The following is a 24,557-nucleotide window of genomic DNA, read 5'->3' on the forward strand; positions in this document are numbered from 1 at the left end:
CATATAGAGAGGGTTCCTAGGGTCCATTTAGAGGAGCTTGCCTACAAAATTAAAATCAGCTGGCAGTTTTATTAAGGCAACAGGACAACCTATACTCTAAAAATATAATTTAGTGAATGGTATTTATGTGATAATATGTGCATATTATATGTGCATCTCTTTTCTCAAACGACTTTATATTTTCTCACTTGCTCCCAGACTATCACTGAGATTAGGAAGCAGGCAATTTCAGTTGTAGCAATTGTGTCATACCAGAGATCACAAAGCAAGTCATTGATAAATTGGTATCTGAATTTAGATCTTACTTTTTTTCTTTCCACGTGTTAGATTATTTTCACCAGGTTATTTTACTGGCTCCTTAATCCACGTTGAGACTTTAGAAATCTTAGTCTGTAGTTCTCAAGGTGATTTGCTAAGTATTATACAGTGTGTGCTAAAAGAGTGGACTTGGAAATAAGATGGCACAAGTAAAATTAAATTTTTCTCTCAACTTGCAAGTATGCATTTCTAGATATGGTTTTCCTTTGTTATCTATTACAGTTCTACATTTGGTCTTTAGAGTAGCAAAATTAGACAATGATGATTAAAATCTGTCTTGCAATTTTGGTTTTTAACCTGTTAGCTGCGGCCATGTATTTTCCATTTCAAACAGCTCAGCTTGGGTGTTGTAAGAAAGCAGATAAAAGCCTTATGTTTATTTTAAATATTCAAATTTCTAGTGTAAATTCCTTTTAAAAAGGTAACTTTTTTTTTATGGAGGCTTAGAAAAATCTTTAAGAAACCGAAATTTAGAAAAAGTTTTTATTGGACTAGAAGAATTTTGGGAGTTTATGTAATCAGTAGTGGCCGTGAAAAAAACCCACAACTGGGATTTTGAAAACTACTTTTTAAAAAACACTGTAATGTATGCCTGAAATCGAACTTCTCACCGAGATCTATAGAGGTTTGATCTAGAAGAATTGAAGGGTTAGATCAAAGAAGGAGTAATTGTTCTAAGTTGGAGATCTGTACGTGTATGGGTTACAAAGTCCTGTTGTGATTGGACGGGAAGAAAACATAATTTATTTTCCTGAACTATGATTGGCCAAAATCCTTTTCTTTCCACGGTATTTTCTAACAACTGAATCTGGAGCCTTTCTCTGTTTTTATTATCTGATCAGTGAGTTTGGCGTATGTACTAGTACTAAAAGTACTCAAATTGGTGCAGAGACTGTGAATTTTAAGAATGTTGACAAAAAGCCCTCAACCGGATGTTTGGCTTTCTTACAATAAAGCAGTATCGCGGTGTAAATCTCTGAATAGCTCAAACCCAGAATGAGTATCTCCCCAAAACAGGAAGAATGAAAGGATGACAGTGTTATCTTCATTTTCATTTAAAGTCGTGGACTGTGTTTCTGTCGTGACCGAGTTCTGTGGGCTTAGTTTTCATTTGAAAGTGTTGCTCTGCTTTGCAGCCTGGACTACGGGACTGTTAATTCAGGCAAAATTGCGGCTAACTAAGACTGCAGGCGCCATGTGTTCTGAAAAACATCACTCTGGAGATGCGGCTTTTAACCTTGAGTTTGTTTTGTGACCCAGAGTGGAACCAGCACACTTCACTTTCACCTCACCCCCAACTCCCCCACTTCTCAGGGAGCGACGAGTAGAGAGGTGGACGTCAAACACTACGTTTCTGAAGGACTGCACTCCTTTCTCCCGCCCCACTCTGTTTTTTTATCCTGGCTGGTCCCGCAGACGCTGCTGCAGCGTCGGGCACTACTTTCCGTCTGCGGTGGTTCCTCCGACCCTCTCCCGCGGCTCCCTCCCCCAGCCCGCGCCGGCGGAAGGAGACGCGCGGCGCTCCTTCAATCACGCTAGTGGATGGGGAGGCGGAGTAGTACTGGCCGCGGCGCGGTGGCGGTAGCGGCCGGCGCTGCCTCGGGGCCTGAGACGGCCGTGTGGAAATTTCTGTCCGTTTCTTTCTTTTATTTGTGGAACTGCAGCCAGAGGCTGCAAGTCGGGAAGACCAGGGGAGCGCTGAGGACTGTGAGAGACCGAGGTCGCTGTGCCCTTCTGGGCAGAGCGTCCAGTGCGCCCCCGAGCCTGCGCTCGCTTGCGGGGCCGCCGCCTTCCCTAGGTCAGCTGTCCTCGGCATGGGCGGCCGGTAGGAGCGGGGTTTCGGTGATTTCCTGGCAGCTGAGGAGGCAGCGGCCACTTCGGCAGCGACGGCTATGGCGGTGGAGACGCGGCCGGAGCTGGTGGGGAAACGGTTCCTGTGCCTGGCGGTCGGCGAAGAGGCGCAGCCGGAGCGCGGGGAGAGCGGACGCTGCTGCCGGGGCTGGCGAGCGGGGGTTATCCGAGCGGTGTCACATAGGGACAGCCACAATCCCGACTTGGCGGTAAGAGAGCGAACTCCCCTCAGTCTTTCGCCCGCGGCCGCAGCCCCACCCCTGGTCTCGCAGCCGCACCTTGTGGGGTTACCTCTGGCACCTGGCTCAGCCAGGCCAACTGGCGGTCACGCCCCTCTCCTGCGCTCTGGGCCGGTTTGCCCACGTGCCCTGCCAGGATCGCCTCCTCCCCGCGAGGAACTTCCTCTGCGGGGGCGGTGACCCCCTCGGGACTCCCCGGCGCCCGCCCGGGCCCTTTGGCCGCTATCCGGGAGGGATGCGGCCGCGGAGACCTTACGGAAAGGCGGGGTTGCCAGCCGGGTGCTGCGTGGGCGGTTGGGGGTGGGGGCGGACCCCTCGCTCGTGGCGGTAGGGGCCCAGCCTCACCTGCCTCTCTGTGCGAAAGTCTTAACGGTGCAGGCGTTGGAGACTGAAAACTTATCCCGTAAGATTGCTGAAGGGGAGGGAGAAAAGGAAAGAGACAGAGCTTTGGTTTTCCAGTCTGTCCTGGGATTCTTGTGTGTTTTCGAGGCAAAGGCCCTGGCAGTGGCGGGGGCCCTGATTCAACCTTTTCCTACAGTAGATGCTTGGATTTCTAACAGAAAACGATGAAAATGAAAACTTTTGGTTTGGAGGGCCATGGAAATTATTATCTCCCTCCCTCTCTCCCTTCTTTTCTTCCGTTTGTTTTTTCCATAGTGTTGTGTTTTTTTGTTAGAAGGGAATAGTGCGTTAAAGTCATCCATTCCTGGATTTTATATGATTTTAAATGAAGCAAGAAATATTGTAAGTTAAAACGTTTAAGATTCTGCAGAACCCTAAAGTGTCTTTTTCTTTGCTTGCTTTTCCTCACTTGTGAGCACTGCCAGTGTTTTCTTTCACTAGTGTAGGAGTGTGCAAGATTCTGAGACAGGATATGCTGTTAGTGTTCCAATAACGTTTTCACTGGGGGACATGTTGGAGTTAAGGAGCCAAGGAGAGGCGAGACACTGACTAGGCTTTGAAAGGTTGATTTATGAATACATAATCCATGAAATTTATTGGTAATACTGTGGGGTATTTAATTTTTCCGTGGATATTTAAAATTTGGGAACTTTCTTTTTGTTTATATGCAGGTTTACAATTCCGAATTTACGTGTACATATGTATCTTAATACTTTTGTTGGAGTTTTTGCGTGTTTCTGTTAACTCCGGTTTCATGAACGTAGTCAGTGATATGGTTTCTTGCGGAGTGTGTTAATGTCAACTTGATACTGCAAAATATATTTGCAGAATAGAAGTAATTTTGGAGATTCTGGTTGGTTATTCTCGTTGAAAAGAAGAAAAAGAGAATCTTCCTTAAAAAAAAATCCAAACATTTCTTAATGGTTCTACAAATTGTGGCAATTCAGTGTTTGTGTAAAAAGCATGTGCTTATTTTATTTTTCCTCCTTTTACTCTGATATGTAATTGTCTTGGCTTTATGTGGAAGATAGATTATGGGTCAGCTTTTTTTTTTTTTTTTTTTTTTTCCGGTAAGTGGGCCTCTGACTGTTGTGGCCTCTCCCGTTGCGGAGCACAGGCTTCGGACGCGCAGGCTCAGCGGCTATGGCTCACGGGCGCAGCCGCTCCCCGGCATGTGGGATCTTCCCGGACCGGGGCACAAACCCGCGTCCCCTGCATCGGCAGGCGGACTCTCAACCACTGCGCCACCAGGGAAGCCCTTGGGTCAGCATTTTTTAATTGTTTCAAAACAAACATAGAATGATATTTTGTGTTTTCCTAAAAATTTTGTGTTTTGTTTTAGTAGATACGTGAAAATTGGGAAGTATAGTGTTAAATTACGAATGTCATTGGCGACGGTCAAGTTATCGAAGTTAAATATATTAAAAATTTTTTTGTATGGGAATTTAAATTATATGAGGAGGGGGGTTTACACATACCATGTTTGAAAAGGCAAGATGATAAATTGGGTATTTAAAAATGAAAAGTGTACGTGGATGGAGGGAATCAACTGGAAAGAAGAGGAAGGAGTTTCCTCAGATGATGGAAACGTTTTGCATCTTGATTGTTGATTACACGGGTGCATACATATGTCAAAACTCATTGAATTGTGCACTTAATATCTGTGCATTTCCTATATGTAAATTTTACCTCAGAAATGTGTTTTGAACTATTAACTATGTGAACCTTTGACAGTTTTCCTGTAACAGTCTTAATTTCAAAAATTTATGTTGTTACAGTGTAATCTGAGTTTTTTAGCCTGGAACCTACAGATTTAGCGTTACTTCCAAACTTTCTTATATTTCTTTTTTTGCATTCATATTTTCTAAGTTAAACTTGGGACAGTTTAGCATCACCAAAATGCAATTCGCGTTGTAGACTTTTGTTACTGCAGAATAAATCAAGCCCAAAGGAGCGCTTTTTAAAAAAAATTAATTAATTAATTAATTTTTGGCTGTGTTGGGTCTTTGTTGCTGCTCGTGGGCTTTCTGTAGTTGTGGTGAGCGGGGGCTACTCTTTGTTGCGGTGCGCGGGCTTCTCATTGTCTTGGCTTCTCTTGTTGTGGAGCATGGGTTCTAGGAGCACAGGCTTCAGTAGTTGTGGCACGTGGGCTCAGTAGTTGTGGTTCGCAGGCTCTAGAGCTCAGGCTCAGTAGTTGTGGCGCACGGGCTTAGTTGCTCCGCGGCATGTGGGATCTTCCCGGACCAGGACTCGAACCCGTGTCCCCTGCATTGGCAGGCAGATTCTTAACCACTGCACCACCAGGGAAGCCCCCCAAAGGAGCTTGATCAATTACTTTTGTGTATTTTTTTTGGTTACAAATATATGTAATTTAAAAACTGCAAGTTCATTAGGAATCTCAGATATGTATGTATTTATGGCACATGATTTGGAAGGATAATTATCAGAACTTGAAAGTAGTTTAGGGGATGCTTGGTCTCAAAAGTTAGTCAGTTATTCTTATTTTTGGTCTTATGTATGAGGAATTTCCACATGCATTAATTTCCTATACTACTGTTAACTAATTATCACAACCTTGGTGGTTTAAACAATACGAATTGATTATTATAATGGTTCTGGAGATGATAAGTCTAACTTCTGGGTCTCCATGGGCTAAAATCAAGGTGCGATTAGAATTGTGTTCTTTACTGGAGGCTCTAGGTCTCACTTTTAGAAGCAGCCCACATTCATTGGCTCGTGGTCCTCTTCCTCCTTAAAAACCAGCAGTTTGTCTCTGTTTTTCTCTAGTCACATCTCCCTCTTGACTCTCCTGCTTCCCCTTACACTTTTAAGGGCCCTTGTGATCATATTGGGCCCACACAGATAATCCAGGATAATCTCCCCATCTGCTAATTAACAACCTTAATATCATCTGAACCCTGATTCTCCTTTGGCATGGAATTTAACATAGTTACAGGTTTCATGTATTAGGACATGAGCATCTTTGAGGTGGCATTATTCTGCCCACCACACCATGGTAGCAAAAATATTCTTTTACAATATGACCATGATTTGATACAAATAAATTAAGGCTAAAATTATTGTACTTTTTCCTGCTGTGAGTTTTAGCAATATCACTATGTGATCTCTTAAGTAAATGAGCTTAATTTGTAGAAGCTGTACTCAGCTGTGCTTGTATAATTTCACCTATTTTGTTGGTGACTTTTAAAAAATGGCTTGAAAAATCTTCTGGGATATCTTGGAATTACATTAACCAACAAAAGACTTTATCTGAACCCTTTTAATTAAGGAAGACCAAGTTGTTGATTAAATTGAAATACATAAAATACATTGTGAGCCCTCAGCATGTTTTCTTTTTTGTAGCTCCATTGTTTAGAAAGGTTCTTGAGTTGTTATACATGTTGAATGTTTATTACTGCCCTACTTTTTCAGGAACTTTCTAGAAGATTGATAGTATTATGGAAGGAAAGCTGACAGTTGAGACAAGTATGGTTGCATAATATTCAACCTTGAATAATATTGTCATGCTAATTATAGAGCAAAAATTGATTTACTCTTTGCTCATTTTACTACCCTTGCACAACTTAACAGCCCTTTATTTATTTACTTATTTATTTATTCATCCATTCAGTCACTTACCCACCTACCTTCCCTTGAAGCTTAATGTGATTGCATCATTGTTTCACGCTAATCCTATCCAAAGTGTGAATATTTTTAAAAAATATATCAGGTTTTCATAAAACATTCCAGGTTACTGTGACATTTTGCAGTGTCATTGAAAATCATTTTTAATCTGGTTAGAGACCTCCCCACTGGGATTCCTCATTTTGGATGCAGTCATCTATTTTCCTTTCCCACAAAAGTTTCCACTTTTCCACACTCCTCTTTTTTTCTTTTATCTTGGACTTTAGTCTTCCAGATTAAAATCTAAGAGTGTGCTGTTTGTGTTTGAGTCTGCTTCTTGAGAATAAAATTCCCAGAATTTTGCACTCGACTTTGTGCTGTGTTGCATAAGAGGTTAGATATTTGCTGAGTGAATGAGAAGTTGAAGTACATTATACCCGATAGATCTTCATACCAAGGACCCAGTCCTGTTTCAAATGAAATAGAAACTGCTCTGGAGCTCCTGAGAATGGACACTTAACAGATTCACACTTGGGATGTCTGGATCTTGGGTCAGTTATTTTTTTCCTCTGTAGAATAATGTTTCCATCATTTCTATTTTTACACAAGAATCCTTTTGAGTCAATCTCCTTTATATTAATATATTGCTTGAAACAAATACAGAGTCAGGGAAGAAGTAAAGTCATAATAAAGGAAGGAAAATATTAACTGAAGTATTCAAAAATTCAGGAAGGGATGCTAAGAACTGAATTACATCTTGATTGCAACATAAAAGAAGAACACAGATACAACAACAAAGGCAACACACACACAAATAAAAACTTCCGTTTCTTGGTGAAAGAAGCTAACTCTTTTTTAATGTCAGTAGAGAAATATGAAGATATTTTGTGTACATTGAAAAAAAGCGGTTTTACAATCATGGAACATTTTTCTATAGCGCTTATAAAACTTTACTCCTGGCTACCATTAATACTAAATTTGATAACATCTTGAGTTCTTTGGGGACTCATTATTGGATAGAAAGGAGCAAATGCACACAGTTTCTGAATGCTCATACCAAGTTGCTTTATGAGTGATATAATATAATTTTAAATCTCTTTCACAAGAACAGTGTTCTCAGCAAATGTTTTATTTGAAGTACAATGAATCAATGTGAAGTTACTTGAAAATAGTTGTTATCTAATAGTCCCTTGTCAAAAACTCAGATTGAAAGTTTCTTGTAGAGAAATGAAAAGTATGGCAATTATTGTTACCTATTTTTTAACTTGAAAATTACTCTCTAATAAAAAGCATTCTACAATTAAAAAAAAAAAGTACCAGGTATTAGGACTTCCCTGTTGGCCCAGTGGTTGGGACATGGCCTTCCAATGCAGGGGGTGCAGATTCAATCCCTGGTTGGGGAGCTGGGATCCCACATGCCTCATGGCCAAAGGACCAAGAACATGGAATGGAGTCAATGTTGTAACAAATTCAGTAAAGACTTACAAATGGCCCACGTTGGGCTTCCCTGGTGGCGCAGTGGTTGAGAGTCCGATGCAGGGGACGCGGGTTCGTGCCCCGGTCTGGGAAGATCCCACATGCTGCGGAGCGGCTGGGCCCGTGAGCCATGGCTGCTAAGCCTGCACGTCCGGAGCCTGTGCTCCGCAACGGGAGAGGCCACAACAGTGAGAGGCCCACATACCGCAAAAAAAAAAAAGGCCCACATCAAAAAAAAAAAACAACAACCTTAAAAGAAATGTTATCAGGTTTTTTCAGTACCCAAAAGGAACAAAAAATCATAGTATTGTGTTTTATAGACCAAACATGTAAATTTGTTTGTATTTGGGGGAATTTTCTAAAGCTCACTTAGTGAGGAGTAGCTAACTTTGTAATATAGATTTTAAGCTGTTCTAAACTGTGTACTACCTGTAGATTAAAGTTACTTTGCAAATCTTATATGTCCTATGTAAGTATCTTAAATATGAAAACTGTGTTTTTCTGCTTAGCTGTCTCTTCATTTAAGTTTCATATTGAATTGGTGGTATTTGATTCTTTAAGTTTTGTTAGGATAATTCTTTAGGTAAGTCTAAAATGTATATCGTAATATTGCTAATACTAATTTCTGGTCTAGGCGCACAGTGTTGAATGAGTTAATGAATGTATTTTATTTCATTGCTCAGTATGACCTGGATAAGTTAACCATAGGGAAAATTGGTTTAGCTGGTAGGTAGAAAAACTTTTATGTCTGATTTGAGTACATACAGGTTCCGCTGCCACCCCCCCCGCCCCGCCCTTGAATTTATATTGTGATTGGTCCTAAAGACTTATGTACAGGAAAATAAGTATGTAAACTGTAGCTGTGGTGGTACGTAACTTGTGCAGTTGTAACCACTAGCTGGTTTTAAAAGTAGACAGCCAACCAGTAAATGGTGTGAAGTGTATGTTTCTGTGTAAAACTAAATAAAGGATCTTTTGTTTTTTCCCTTTTAAACAGTCATAGATATATCCTGGCACGTATTGTGATGCCATTAATTTAAAATAGAGAATGTGGGCTTCCCTGGTGGCGCAGTGGTTGAGAGTCCGCCTGCTGATGCAGGGGACACGGGTTTGTGCCCTGGTCCGGGAGGATCCCACATGCCGTGGAGCGGCTGGGCCCATGAGCCATGGCCGCTGAGCCTGCATGTCTGGAGCCTGTGCTCCACAACGGGAGAGGCCACAACAGTGCGAGGCCTGCGTACCGCAAAAAAAAAAAAAAAAAGATAGGAGCAAGTGTACATGGTTTCATTCCTCCCACTCATATGTGATCAACCTGAGCATCACTGAAAGAAAACCACACATTATGAATCTACTGGCAATATATGGTAGGAAGTACACCAATGAAATATTTGTACTAAAAATGAAACCAATGAAGTATTTGTACTAAAAATTATTGAACTTGAGTATAATCAAGCTTCTACATTCAACCACTAATTTGCAGGACATATGAGGGTAGAGGAGCATGTTAAACACCACCATGAGGATACAGTCAACTAGATCCAGGATGTGGGAAATTCTAGAACTAGAGCTGTGCTGTTGAATATTGTGGCAAGTTAAATTGATTAAAATTGAATATCAGTTCCTCATTCACTGTAGCCAATTTCAGGTTCTCAGTTGCTACATCTAGCTAGTGACTATGGTTTTAGACAGCACAAATAAGAAAATTTCCATCATTGCAGAAAGATCTATTGGATGCCACTATTCTAGAGTAAGCTTTAAAAGAACAGGCAACTTATCATACAGACTAGTAGAAGGGGAAAAAAATGGAGTGATAAAAATAAAAGAAGGCAGGAAGAGAGACAAACATAACAAAGGTGAGACAAACAGAAATCACAAAATAAGAGATTTAATTTAAACCCAGATATATCAGTAATTACATTAAATGTAATTGACTAAACATTTCTATTAAAAGGAAGGTTATAAAACTGGGAGGAGAGAACCCACAAAACACACTTACTGGGACTTCCCTGGTAGCACAGTGGATAGGAATCTGCCTGCCAATGCAGAGGACACGGGTTCGATCCCTGGTCTGGGAGGATCCCACATGCTGCGGAGCAACTGAGCCCATGCACCACAACTACTGAGCCTGCATTCTAGAGCCCGTGAGCCACAACTACTGAGCCCACGTGCCGCAACTCCTGAAGCCTGTGTGCGTATGGCCCGTGCTCCGCAACAAGAGAAGCCACCGCAGTGAGAAGCCTGCACACCGCAACGAAGAGTAGTCCCTGTTTGCTGCAACTAGAGAAAGCCCACGCGCAGCAATGAAGACCCAACGCAGCGAAAAAAAAAAACAACCCACGCTTATTTGCTGTTTATAACAAATCTATCTAAAACATAAGAATACTTACAGGTGGTTGTAAAAAGATGGGGAAAAAACTTCCATGCAAATACTAATTAAAGATAGTTGACATGGCTATGCTAAAGACAGTGTTTCAGAAAAGAAGCGTTATTTGGGATAAAGAGGCTTTGTTTACCATGGTAAGAGTTTATTCAGCAAGAAGATATAATTTCAGTTTTCTAAGTATCTGTGACATGACTTAAAATACATAAAGCTGGAATTGATAGAACTATTAGAGAAAATAGACAGATGTATAACCATAGTGCGAAGTTAAATAGCTGATAGAACTGGCAGTAAAATAACAGTAATAGAACATTTAGAATAATAAGTACTTGGCTTTGGCCATCTCACAAGGCAGTTGTGTGAATGAGGTAGTATATTTAATAAATATACCGTCATTCAATATGAGTAGGTATTTAACATGAATAAATACTGAAATACTTTTATTCAAAAAATATTTGAGCACCTTCTAATGACTGGTACTGTTTAAGACATGTGTTTTGTAAGTTGTGCAGCCTTAATCAAATGTAAGATGTTGTCAGGTACAGTTACCAATTTTAAGTGCTTAATGAATGATAAGCAGTAATATCTGTATGGATTCATAGAAGTGAGTGATACAGATTTGAAGGATGCATTCGTTGAGGAAACAGGATATTTTGGGCCCTGAAGAGTGACTGGCATAATACATTGGGTTGGCCAGAAAGTTCCTTCGGTTTTAAAGTAAAAATAGAAGACACATTTTTCATTTTCAGCAAGAAATTTATTGAACAACGTATTCACCATTTTGTTCCACTACCTTCTGCCATTTTTCAGACAACTTCATAATTTTCATCTTACCAAAACTTTTTAATCTTTTTGAGCAAAGAACTGGTCCAGGTGCCTTTTCCAGTCTTCCAGGGAATTGAAATTTTTTCCATTAAGAGAATTTTGTGAAGACGGAAATAAATGGAAATCCGAAGGTACAATGTCCGGTGAATACGGCGGATGACTCAGAACTTCCCAGCCAAGCTGTAAACAGTTTTTGCCTGGTCATCAGAGAAACATATGGTCTTGTATTACCCTGATGAAAGATTATGTGTTTTCTGTTGACTAATTCTGTACGCTTTTCGTTGAGTGCTGCTTTCAGTTGGTCTAATTGGGAGCAGTACTTGCTGGAAATAATCGTTTGGTTTTCCGAAAGGAGCTCATAATAGAGAACTCCTTTCTAATCCCACCATATACGTAACATCACCTTCTTTGGATGAAGACTGGCCTTTGGTTTGGTTGCTGGTGGTTCATTTTGCTTGCCCCACAGTCTCTTCCATTCCCCATTATTGTACAGTTATCCACTTTTCATCGCTGGTCACAATTTGTTTTAAAAACGGTACATTTTTGTTGTGTTTCAGTAGAGAATTGCATGCAGATATACGGTCAAGAAGGTTTTTTTTCGCTTAACTTACGTGGAACCCAAACATCAAAGCAATTAACATAGTCATGCTGGTGCAAATGATTTTCAGTGCTTGATTGGGATATTTTGAGTATGTTGGCTGTCTCCCACATGGTATAACGTTGATTGTTCTCGTTGATTGTTCTCAGTTAATGTCTCGATTTGATCGCTATCAACTTCAACTGGTCTACCCGCCCGTGGAGCATTGTCCAGCGAGAAATCTCCAGCACGAAACTTCGCAAACTGCTTTTGACACGTTCGATCAGTCACAGCACCTTCTCCATACACTGCACAAATCTTTTTTTGCGTTTCAGTTGCGTTTTTACCTTTCTTGAAATAATAAAGCATAATGCCAAAAATGCTGCTGTTTTCTTCCATCTTCAGTATTAAAATGGCTATACAAAAATTCACCAATTTACAAAGTGAGAGAGTGGCATGGACATATATACACTACCAAATGTAAAATAGGTAGCTAGTGGGAAGCAGCCGCATAGCACAGGGAGATCAGCTCAGTGCTTTGTGATGATGACCTAGACGGATAGGATAGGGAGGGTGGGAGGGAGGGAGATGTAAGAGGGAAGAGATATGGGGGTATATGTATATGTATAGCTGATTCACTTTGTTATAAAGCAGAAACTAACACACCGTTGTAAAGCAATTATACTCCAAGAAAGATGTTAAAAAAAAAATTCACCAATTGTGATTTTTTTAAATTCACGCTGATATGACAGCTGTCATGGTACATGCTACAAAATTGTTTTGAATGAAGTTAAAGACACCTAAGCGCTACTAGAGCCATCTTAACGAGGAAACTGAAAAACATTATAGCCAACCCAATAATAATATTAGAAGAGGTATAAAATGGTTTTGGTAGAAAGAATGGCATGAGGAAAAGCAAACCACTTGGCTTCAGAGAGGGTTCATATTGGAATAACAATAAGAAAAATAATGTGAAAATTAGGGCCAAATTGTAATATCAGATTGAGAAATTTATGCTATGTCTAGAGTGGTTGGCTGAAATGAATATCCTAGTACTTGTGTCATTTCCCAATTTTATGAATACAGTTGTCCCTAGGTATCCATGGGGGCTTGGTTTCAGGGCCCCCTCAGATACCAAAATCCAAGGGTGCTCAAGTCCCTTTCTTAAAATGGCATAGTACAGTTGGCCCTTCGAATCTGAATATGTAGAGCCATAACTGTATTTTTGAAGGTAGAATGAAGGACCTTTAATTTTGGTCGCTGAAACAGCAGACTAATTTCCATACAGATTGTACCTGTTTACAGCTGCAGTTTATGGAAGCACCAGTTTTCCCACACAAGTCTCAACACTATTGGATATTGTCAGTCATAATTTTTGCCTAATTCGCTCCCCAAAAAAGGTACCTTGCTTTAATTCCTGTTTATGTGTTTTTGAGTCTCATGTATTTATTGGCCTTATTTTAAAAATATATAAATAGCTTGCTCGTAGTTTGGCCTTTTTCTTTTTTTAATTATTTATGTATTTTATTTTTGGCTGCGTTGGGTTTTCGTTGCTGCATGCGGGCTTTCTCTAGTTGCAGCGAGCGGGGGGCTACTCTTCATTGCTGTGCGCAGGCTTCTCATTGAGGTGGCTTCTCATTGCGGAGCACAGGCTCTAGGTGCAGGGCCTTCAGTAGCTGTGGCTCAAAGGCTCTAGAGCACAGGCTCAGTAGTTGTGGCTCATGGGCTTAGTTGCTTCGCGGCATGTGAGATCTTCCCGGACCAGAGCTCGAACCCGTGTCTCCTGCATTGGCAGGCGGATTCTTAACCACTGTGCCACCAGGGAAGCCCTGGCATTGGGATTTTGATAGAGGTTATATTGAATCTGTAGCTCTCTTTGAGTAGAATTAATATTATTAACAATATTAAGTTTTCTAATCTATGAATACAATATTTCTTTCCATTTATTTGTGTTTTTAATTTTTTTCAGCAACATTTTGTTGTTTTCAGTGTAGAAGTATTTTGCCTCCCTGGTTATGTTAATTCCTAAGTATTAAATATTTTTAATGCTATTGTAAATGGAATTTTCTTAATTTCCTTTTAGGTTGCTTATTGTTAGTGTATAGAAATGCAACTGATTTTCATGTGTTGATTTTGTATACTGCAACTGCTGAATTTTTTTCTAACAGTTATTTTCCCCTGTGTTTGTGAAATGTTTAGAATTTTCTGCATATAAGATCATATCTGCAAGTAGATATTCTTTCCCATGTGGATGTCTTTTTAGCTTCCTGTCTAATTTTCTATTTAGAACTTCCAACACCATATTAAATAGGCATGGCAAGAGCAAGCATCTTTGTCTTGTTAATCTTAAAATGTTTGTAGTTTTTTACTGTTGAATATGATGTTAACTGTGGAATTTTCATATATGGCCTTTATTATGTTGAGGTAGTTCTTTCTATTCCTAGTTTGTCGTGCACTTTGTATCATGAAATGGTGTAGAATTTTGTCAAATGCTTTTTCTGCATCAATTGAGATGATCATTTTTTCCTCCCTTTCATTCTTTTTTTTTTCTCCCTTTCATTCTTTTAATATGGTATATTACATTGATTTTTGTATGTTGAACCATCTTTGCATTCCAGGAGTAAATCCTGCTTGGTTATGTATATTACTATTTTTAGTGTATTTAATTAAAAAAAATTTTGTAACTCCTTTCATTTTCTCCCCTTCTCACACATATATTCTAGTATAATTTTGCTTGGAATTGTGTACGTCTTTATAGACAAATTCAGGAAGAAAGAACACCTTTCCACTGAGTCTGAATTGCAAATAGCATGGAATATCCCTCCAGCTATTAAAGTTTTTTTTTTAAGTTCTACAGTTATTTTCCTCATTTAGGTCATGTGCTTTTTTTAGGTTTATTCTTAGACACTTTATATTTTGATTTTTTTTTTTTTGCGGTACGCTGGCCTCTCACTGTTGTGGCCTCTCCCGTTGCGGAACACAGGCTCCGGATGCGCAGGCTCAGCGGCCATGGCTCACGGGCCCAGCCACTCCGCGGCATGTGGGATCTTCCCGGACCGGGGCACGAACCCGTGTCCCCTGCATCGGCAGGCGGACTCTCAACCACTGCGCCACCAGGGAAGCCCTATATTTTGATTTTTAAATGCGTGTGGACATACCCTGAATCATTAATACAGACCTTTATAAGTCACTGATTTCTTTCCCCAAACATGATTTTTGGACTAAAAGTAATGTTCCTATTCTTTTCCCTGTGTATATTTTTAGCTCATGTAATTGTTTTCTAGTTTTTTCACTAATGGGCTTAACAAAGTTACAGTAAAGGTTAGTGTCATAAAGAAAAAGTGAAATGATAATGTTACTAGTGTCTTAAATCTTTTGCTTAAATTCTCAGGAGGCTGTTGAAGATGTTATTTCTTTAACCTGTCTTTCATTTTATAATTGTAATCAGTGGAAATATAAAGTTTATTTTATAGAGCTTTACTTTTAGGTTAAGTATGTAGCAGTTTATCTTCAGATAAAATTATAACAAATTACCATATTCACAAATACAGATAAAAATATTTTGGTGGCAGTTACTATACAAAAAAGTACATATCAGAATTCTTAATTTTAAAGTGTATTTAAATTACTTCCCTAAGGTATCAATTCTTTTAAAACACTACTGTTTCAAAATGCTATATTTATGACATAAAATTATAATCCACTAAAAACGGTGTGTGTGTGTATATATATATATATATATACACACACACCCCGTCTAAAGTGTTCTTTTTTTTTTTTTCTGGCGGTACGCGGGCCTCTCACTGCTGTGGCCTCTCCTGCTGCGGAGCACAGTCTCCGGACGCGCAGGCCCAGCAGCAACGGCCCACGGGCCCAGCCGGTCCGCGGCACGCGGGATCCTCCCTGACCAGGGCACGAACCAGCGTCCTCTGCATCGGCAGGCGGACTCTCAACCACTGCGCCACCAAGGAAGCCCCTAAAGTGTTCTTTTTTATCTCTTCTGCAATATCTCTTTTTTATCTCTTGATTTCTCACCTGTGTTAACCTTTTAGAGAACTGTTCTATTTTTACTTCTCAAGAACGGTACTGTAGTGAAGGTTAAAATTTGGAGAATAGGAAACTGACCTTATGTGCACTGTCATTTTTTTAATGTGCTTTCTTCAGCTTTTGATATTTTGAACCTTGGTATAGCTCAGGAAATAGTAGATCAAAATTATCTATTTTAAACAACAAATGGCTGTACTTTCTGGATTCTTGACTGAGTCACTTACCTGTGAAATTTTAAAACGTGTGAGGAAAGTGTTCAGTTTTACTAAATTCCAAAAATGCAGAAAGGGTTGAAGGGATAACAGGTGCATTTGGTACTAATTTTTTGTCTAGTCTTTCTTTTTTATTATTTTTTACATAGAGAAAAAATAATCCAGGTTTTGGCAAAACTTTTACTTAAACTTTGTTCTGAGGAAGTTTTTTTTTTTTTTAATTAATTAATTAATTATTGTCCACATTGGTTCTTTGTTGCTGCGCATGGACTTTCTCTGGTTGTGGCGAGCGGGGGCTACTCTTTTTTGTAGTACATGGGCTTATTGCGGTGGCTTCTCTTATTGCGGAGCACAGGCTCTAGGCATGTGGGCTTCAGTAGTTGTGGTATGTGGGCTCAGTAGTTGTGGCTTGTGGGCTCTAGAGTGCAGGCTCAGTAGTTGTGGTGCACGGTCTTAGTTGCTCCGTGGCATTGTGGGATTTTCCCGGACTAGGGATGGAACCCGTGTCCCCTGCATTGGCAGGCCGATTCTTAACCACTGCGCCACCAGGGAAGCCCTGTTTTGTTTTTTAAAGCAGTTGTGACTCTGGCAAAATTAACAATCAATGGACATATTTAAAAATCTTGAACTCTTTGATCTTAGTATCTCATCTTCTAAATGAAAATGATCTTTTTTCTATTGTAATAAAACAGTAAGTTTTTTTTAGATTAGTTTTTTTTCCCTTCCACCTTCTCCCATACTTCAGAGTTATGGATAGTGTACTTATACTGCTGATTCTTTTTAGTTATAATATTAATGGCACAGAGCCATAGAAAGTAAGATTTAATCTCTTCAGAGCATAAGCTATTACCTTTATTATTTCTGTCCTTTTAAGTAATATGGAATATTATGATTCATGTTAGAGTTAGAAGGAAAATGTACAGGCTCAATGAAATTCGACTGCTCACCTAGGAGTACAAAGGAAATGAAAGAGGTCGGAAATACGTTGATTTTGATTACAGGAAAAAAAGGGGGGGTGTAATCTAAATCCAGTACTATTTTGTACCCTTTAAAATTATATTTATTTTTTCTTCCTCTGTTCTACAGTCTTCTAGATACTATAGGCTGTTTTCTGGTGAAAAAGAGGAGGTTTCTAAGAAGTTTTTTTTTTTTTTGAGAAGCTTTTTAGAAGTAATGTGGGAACATGAGGAAGAACTGAGTTGAGGTCAGGGAAGCTATAAACCTTTGAGCGTTTTTGTGATGTGCTGTGCTCTGTGGGAGGCACTCAAAACGGTCAAGCTTGAGAAACTTGCTTCTTAACAATGTGACTATTAACACTTAGCGTACCCTATTTTTGTTGAGTCTATTGGGAAGATTTTTATTTAAAAGTTGATTGTATCAAAAAAAAAGTTGATTGTGTCTTGTGTTTATTTATAAAATGCTTATATTTTGTTCCTAGAGTTATACCAATTCCTTACAAATAACCAAAACACAAATATAGCAATAACAGAAAAACTTTGTTGCAAATGAAGAAATTTCACGTTAATTAGAAGGAAATTGGAATCTCTCCTTTGTAAAGAAAGTAGTCTTTGTTGTATCTTTGACATATAAGTTGTTTGGTATTATTCTCAGTTTCTTGACTTCTGTTACCTCTTGAATCCACTCTACCAGCCTTTTGCCCTGTTACTCTAGGGAAACTGCTGTGATCAAAGTCACAAATGACCTGCTCCTTTCTAAATCAAATGTCATTTCTCACTTCTCACTCCTCATCTTACTTTGACCTATCGGCAGTATTTAATATGGCTAATCACCCTCTCTTCCATTAAATATTTTGTTCACTTTGCTTCTAGGATATTATGCTCACCTGATTTTTCTCCTACCTCTCTTGCCTCTCCTTTGAAGTTTCCTGTCCTAATTTTCCTTGTTTCTACTGCCTGTTAAGTGGTCAGTTCTTGGACCTCTTTTCTATCTAAACTTTTGTCCTTGGAAGATATACCATCTATATGCTGATGATTCCCACATTTATATCCTTAGTTTGGACCTTTCCCCCAAACCCCACACTCATAGACTCATATTGAAGCACTCCCTTCATGTCTCCATTTGGGTGCCTAATGGGCATCTCAAATGTAACATGTCCACAACTGAGCTCCTGTTACTATCCCCCTAAGCCTGCATTGCTCTGTGTTTTCACCATCCAGTGAATGGCAGCTCCATCTTTCCAGTTCAGTTCCTTTGAAGTCATCCTTGACAACTTACTCTCGCATCCCATATCCAAAGTATCTGCAGAATATTTTTGGTGCTGCCTTCAGAATACAACCGGAATTCCAGTACGTCTCACCTCTTCCATTATCATCCATCTAGTACAGGCCATCATGATCTTTTGCCTAGATTTTCCAGCAGTTTCTAACTAGTTATGAGTAATAAATAGGTGCCTAACTTGCTTTCTATTTCTTCTTACCCATAAAAGTACCTACAGCAGGTAGTCAGATTATGTCACTCCCATAATCGAATGCTTCCAAAGTCAACCACACTGATTTAGAGTTAAGAACCGAAGGCCTTAAGTGGCCCGAGAGGCTCTACATTATGTTGTTCCTCATCAGGCCACTTTGACCTCATCATCTATTACTCTCTGATTTATGTATTCTTTTCCAGCCACATTATTGGCCTCTTTGCTGTTCCTTGAATATTCCAGGTGTTATCCTCGCTTGTGGCCTTTGCACTTGTTTCTCTGCCCAGAATGCTCTTCCCCAGGATATCCACATGACTCGCTCCCCCAGGTAGGTCTCTTCCAGTGTCAGTATGCTTGCTCATTGTGGTCTTCTCTGGCCACCTTATCTAAAATTGACTCCCTCCCTCCCTTCCTTCTTCCTTTAACATTTTCTGTTTGCTACCCTACTCTACTTGACTTGTCTGTAATTTCATTTGACTAAACATTTTATTTATTTTTCTGCATTAGAATTAAGCTTCATGAAATGGGTTTTTGCCTACTTTGGTAACTGCTATTTTCCCATCACCTAGAACATCGCTTAGCAGCTAATGGGGATTTAAAAAATATTTGTTTAGCTAAAATACAATGAAATGTCCTAGAATTTTCTGAAATTTAGCTCTTATTCCTGGAGTTATATTAGTTTATAATGAAAAACCTAATAAAGTCAGTAAAAGAGAACTTTCTAATATGCAAATATGAAATCAGAACACTCTCTGTGTCATTTTTTGTTAGGTGTTGCCTCTCAGTAAATTTATTGAATGAATACACACCAAGTATCTATTATGTGGTTAGCGTTGTAGGCTAATTGAAAATTTAAGAAATAAACTCACTCTCAAGGAATTTATATTTCTAGTGGAGGGGGATGACTAACATTCAACTGTTGATTTATACTGTAGTATACAGTTGTGGTATAATAAGAAATATATATGTGATTTATGTCACTGGTTCCTGGCACTGAGCTTCTAAAATCCTTGGAATTTCCTGAGTGATAAAGGTGATGGGAGCATCTTTTGTTCTAATGAGGTGACTCCTCATAAGTCCCTAGATAGCTTTAGGTTGGAAGCTGGTCACTGAAAAGACTAAGCTTTGATTAGAAGCTTGGAACTTTCAGCCCCAACCCCGAGCTTTTGGGGAGGTGAGAGGGGTTGAAGTTTGAGGTAATCACCAGTGGCCACAATCATGCTTTTATAATGAAACCTCCATTAAAAACTCCTAAGCTGGAATTTGGAGATCTTCTGGGTTGGCCAATACATCAAGGTGCTGGGAAGGTGATACACCCAGGGAAAGTATGAAAAACTCCGTCTCGGGCTTCCCTCGTGGCGCAGTGGTTGGGGGTCTGCCTGCTGGTGCAGGGGACACGGGTTCGTGCCTCGGTCTGGGAGGATCCCATGTGCCGCGGAGCGGCTGGGCCCGTGGGCTGTGGCCGCTGGGCCCGTGCGTCCGGAGCCTGTGCTCCGCAACGGGAGAGGCCACGGCGGTGAGAGGCCCGCGTATAGCAAAAAAAAAAAAAAAACAAACTCCATCTCCCGCTCACCTTGCCCTATTAATCTCTTTCATCTGGCTGTTCATCAGTTGTATCCATAAACCAGTTGTAAGTAGGCTTTCCAGAGTTCTGTGAGTAGTTCTAGGAAATTAGTGAACCGGATAAAGGGGGTCATGGGAACCCTGATTTACAGTTGGTCAGTCAGAAGTACTGGTAACTCATACATTTGACTGGTGACTGAAGTGATGGCAGTCTTGTGTGACGGAAACCTTCAACCTGTGGAGTTTGATGCTAACTCCCTATAGTTAGTGTCAGAATCTAATTGAATTGTAGGATACCCACTTAGTATTGGATTGTTGGAGAAGTCATTTTGGAAAATATACCACCTAATTGATGTCAGGAGGGAAAAAGCCAGCCAACAATTAAGGATTAATTATGTGGTGATGTTAAGTGCTGTAGAAATTAAGAGATGGGGCATTATGAGAGTGTGCTACTATTATACTTTTTATGATAGAAAGGCTTCATGGAGGAGCTGGATTATAAAAAGGGTAGTCATTGAATGAAGAGACTACATTCCAGAGAAGGGAATAGTATGAATATTGCCTTGGGGACAAGAAAAACTTTGGCATGGAAATAGAAATACTTAACAAATTTTTATGCCATCTTTTTCTTTAAAGCCGTCCCTTCATTTTCTAGTTGGTTATATTTTACACTACAGAGCATCTAATATTGCATGCACACTAACATATGCCTAACATTCTAATGAGTCGCTAGAAGTTACAGGGAATATAATGAACCAAGTCTTTTTTCTTTTTTAAGAAATTTTAAATTGAATGGCCCTTTGGAGTCAAGTAAAAATCCAAAAGAACAAATATGTATGGAGAATACACACACACATACACACATACCCAAAACTGTCTGTATTTTGCATGTGCATATAATGTAATTAACTGTGTTGTAAGTTAATTGGTATCCTAGTTTTATTAAGAATCGCGTATCCAATTGTTATATGCCCAATTTGAGGATTGAATTAGGAGGAACTTTTATGGCCGGTCCAAACATTATTTACTTTTTTCTCCCTGGCAATGTAGGACTCTTATTTCTGAACTCGTTGATTCAGATTTTTAACCGATAATGGGAAAACCTAGCTTTGTACTAGATCAGCCTCCGTGAATCTTTGGGCAGTAGTTTTGGTTGCTTGTCCGCATCATTTTACCAAGTATGACTGTTTCTTCTTGATCTCACCAGTTATCATTGTGTATGAGTATCATCTTAGTTATATATATATATAGCCCCAGAATAGTGTTTAGCAAATAATAGGTGCTGCATATATATTCTTAAATGTATAAAATATTGGGTAAAATTTATTTGCTCACCTCTCCCATGCTTCAAGAACACCAACAGTGTAACAGTGAGAAGAGGAATGAGAGAAACAGAACAACAGAGATTTATCGAAGGTGACTAAATCCATAAAATAACTGAGGCCAAAGAACTGGAAGAGATTCAGTAATGAGAATAAAGTTGAGTGTAGTAATTCTAAAGGGGCAAAAGTCAGATTTTTCTCCACTATCACCGTATATTGGAGTTAACTTTTTGAGTCACCAGCTGGCTGCTATGTGATTTTATTGAAAATAGGGTGATGCTTGAAACAGGAAAACTGAAAAGAGAGCTTTTAAGTGAAACTTAAGAATAGAGATAGGAGAGAATGCAAAATGAGAAGATTGAGGGAAGGACTGAAAATTAGGCCAATAGGAAGGGAAGAATGATTGGTTCATAGTGGTAATATTTCTACTTACATAGCCCTTGCCCTGTACCAGCCATTATCTTAATGTTAAACAGTTTACATGTATTGACATTTTATCCTCATAGAAACTTTTTGAGTTAATCGCTGCTGTTAGTACCATTTTACAAATGTGGCAGCTGGGGAGTATATAGGCTTAGGAAATTGCACATAGATATTGTAAGTGATGACTAGGTCACCCAGGTGCTGTGACTGCAGAATCCACATTTTTCGTGTTATGCTGCCTCTCAGGCACAGCTCTTCCAACGAGGTACTTCCTGACTGTAGGCACTTTTCCTTCTATCTGGATGAGTTAGGTGACTTGGGGAAGGTCTTATTCATAATTACTACCTGTGTGTGTGTGTGTGTGTGTGTGTGTGTGTGTGTGTGTGTGTGTGTGTCTCTGTGAAAAATGATTTGACTTTTCTTGGTTTTCTCATGTATATAAGAGGGAATATATTACCTAAAAGGGTTATTACAGGGATTAAACTATGTAAAGCACTTGTCATAGTGCCTTTTATGTTGCCTTTACTAAACCTGATTGTTCATGTAACTGTTTGGGGGACTGCTGTGGACAGTGTAGTAAAGGACAGTAATTAAAGGCTCAGTCTTCAAGGAAGATATCTGGAATCAAAAGATCTAGGAATAGAGTGGTAAAAATCTGGTGGTTCTTTTCTTACTGAGAGTTAGTTGGTCACTGGGTTACTAAATCGTAGTCTGTACAAACTGTGTGAAAGCAGCATCTACTGTTGTTTGGTGGATACTCAGAAAATGCATTTTAATTTTAATAATAAAGTAGAAACTTTTACAGAAAAAATGTAAGTTGAATCATATGAGGTATTACAAAGGCAAATGTGATTGCTTGGATGATTATTTGTCTGCTTATACTTTCTTACTGGTTTAAATAACACTGCTTTAATTAGTAGTAGACATCTTTAAGATCTTATTGATAAATTTTGATACTTTATCTGTAATGTGCCCACATTTCTGTTTGTCTGTACTGTATAGATTAATATTGCTTTCTTATTTCACTGTCACCTTAAGTGAAATCATTGCATTTCATTCCCTTCCTTTGCTTATGTCTAGCTGGAAGTAATACTATCCTTCTTGTGATTTGTGGAAAAACAACAAACTTCTTATTTATGTTTAATTTGGCTACTCCTTAAGTATTTTTAATGCTCTTTAACACCCCCATCTCCCCCATTTTTTCTCTAAAAGCCTGAAATTTCAGTGGTTTATTGAGGTTGCTTGTTTTTCCTATTTCTTTTTTTTTCTTATTGAAGTATAGTTGATTTACAATATAGTGTTAGTTTCAAAATTATATTTCATTGTAGGTTATTACAAGCTGTTGGGTATAATTCCCTGTGCTATACAGTAAATCCTTCTTGCTTATCTATTTTATGTATAGCAGTTTATATCTGTTTATCCCATACTCCTAATTTAGTCTTCCCCCTCCCCCTCCCTCTCCCCTTTGGTAATCATAAGTTTGTTTTCCCTGTCTGTGAGTCTGTTTCTGTTTTTTATATAATTTTTAGAGTCCACATATAAGTGATATCATACAATATTTGTTTTTCTTTGGGTGACATTGCACTAAGCATAATGTTCTTTAGGTCCACCATGTTGCTATACATGGCAATATTTCATTCCTTTTTATGGCTGATTAATATTCTATTGTGTATATATACCCAATTTTCTTAATTCAGTCATCTGTTGATGGGCAGTTGGGTTGTTTCCATGTTTTGGCTATTGTACGTAGTGCTGCTGTGAACATTGGGGTGCATATATCTTTTCAAATTACAGTTTTCATTTTTCCCATATTTATACCCAGGAGTGGAATTGCTGAATTACATAGTAATTTTATTTTTAGTTTTTTTAAGGGACTTCCATACTATTTGCCATAGTGGCTGCACCAGTTTACATTCCCACCAACAATGTAGGAGGGTTCCCTTTTCTGCACATCCTCTCCTGCATTTATTATTGGTAGACTCTTTGATGATAGTCATTCTGGCCAGTGTGAGGTGATACTTCATTGTGGTTTTGATCTGCATTTCTCTAATAATTAGCAGAGTTTAACATCTTTTCATGTACCTGTTAGCGATCTGTATGTCTTCTTTCGAAAAATGTCTATTTACGTCTTCTGCCCATTTTCTGATTAAGTTGTTTGATTTTTTTGATACTGAGTTGTATGAGCTTTCTTGTATATTTTGGATAGTAACATCTTGTCAGTCACATCATTTGCAAATATTTTCTCCCATTCTGCAGGTTGTTTTTTGTTTTGTTGATGGTTTCCTTTGCTGTGCAAACACTTTTAAGTTTGATTAGGTCCCATTTGTTTATTTTTGCTTTTATTTCTTTTGCCTTGGGAGACTGATGTAAGAAGGTATTGCTATGATTTATGTCACAGAATGTTTCACGTGTGTTCTTTTATACGAGTTTTATGGTGTTGTGTCTTAGATTTAGATCTTTAAACCATTTTGAGTTTATTTTTGTGTATGGTGTGAGGGAATACACTAATTTCATTGTTTTACATGTAGCTGTACAGATTTCCCAGCACCCTTTGTTGAAGAGACTGTCTTTTCTCCATTGTATATTCTTGCCTCCTTTGTCAAAGATTAACTGACCGTAGGTATGTGGGTTTATTTCTGGGCTCTCTATTCTGTTGCATTGATATATGTGTCTTTTTTGTGCTGATACCATGCTGTTTTGATTACTATAGTTTTTTAGTGTAGTCCAAAGTCTGAGAGGGTTATCCCTCCAGCTTTGTTCTTTTTTCTCAGAATTGCTCTGGCAAGTCTGGGTCTTCTGTGGTTCCACATAAAACTTAAGATTTGTTCTAGTTCTGTGAGAAATGTCATGGGTAGTTTGATTGGGATTGC

At 39.0% G+C, this 24,557-nt stretch overlaps 1 protein-coding gene across 5 annotated transcripts in view; it reads left to right on the forward strand.

Annotated features, from left to right (window-relative positions):
- Positions 1–24,557, forward strand: part of JMJD1C (jumonji domain containing 1C) — a 305,879-nt gene that overhangs the window by 57,880 nt on the left and 223,442 nt on the right. For 2 of the 5 annotated variants that reach the window (XM_067710821.1, XM_067710822.1), the window contains exon 1: positions 1,899–2,378. The exons of 2 other annotated variants lie outside the window; for them this stretch is intronic. In XM_067710821.1, the coding sequence (XP_067566922.1) occupies positions 2,211–2,378 (168 nt within the window). In that variant the 5' untranslated portion in view covers positions 1,899–2,210. Of the gene's footprint in view, positions 1–1,890; positions 2,379–24,557 lie in introns of those variants that run through there. One more of the 5 variants, XM_067710828.1, reaches the window with a different exon arrangement.

Source organism: Pseudorca crassidens, chromosome 16 (assembly GCF_039906515.1).
Source record: "Pseudorca crassidens isolate mPseCra1 chromosome 16, mPseCra1.hap1, whole genome shotgun sequence".
In the NCBI taxonomy this organism is placed as follows: Eukaryota; Metazoa; Chordata; class Mammalia; order Artiodactyla; family Delphinidae; genus Pseudorca; species Pseudorca crassidens.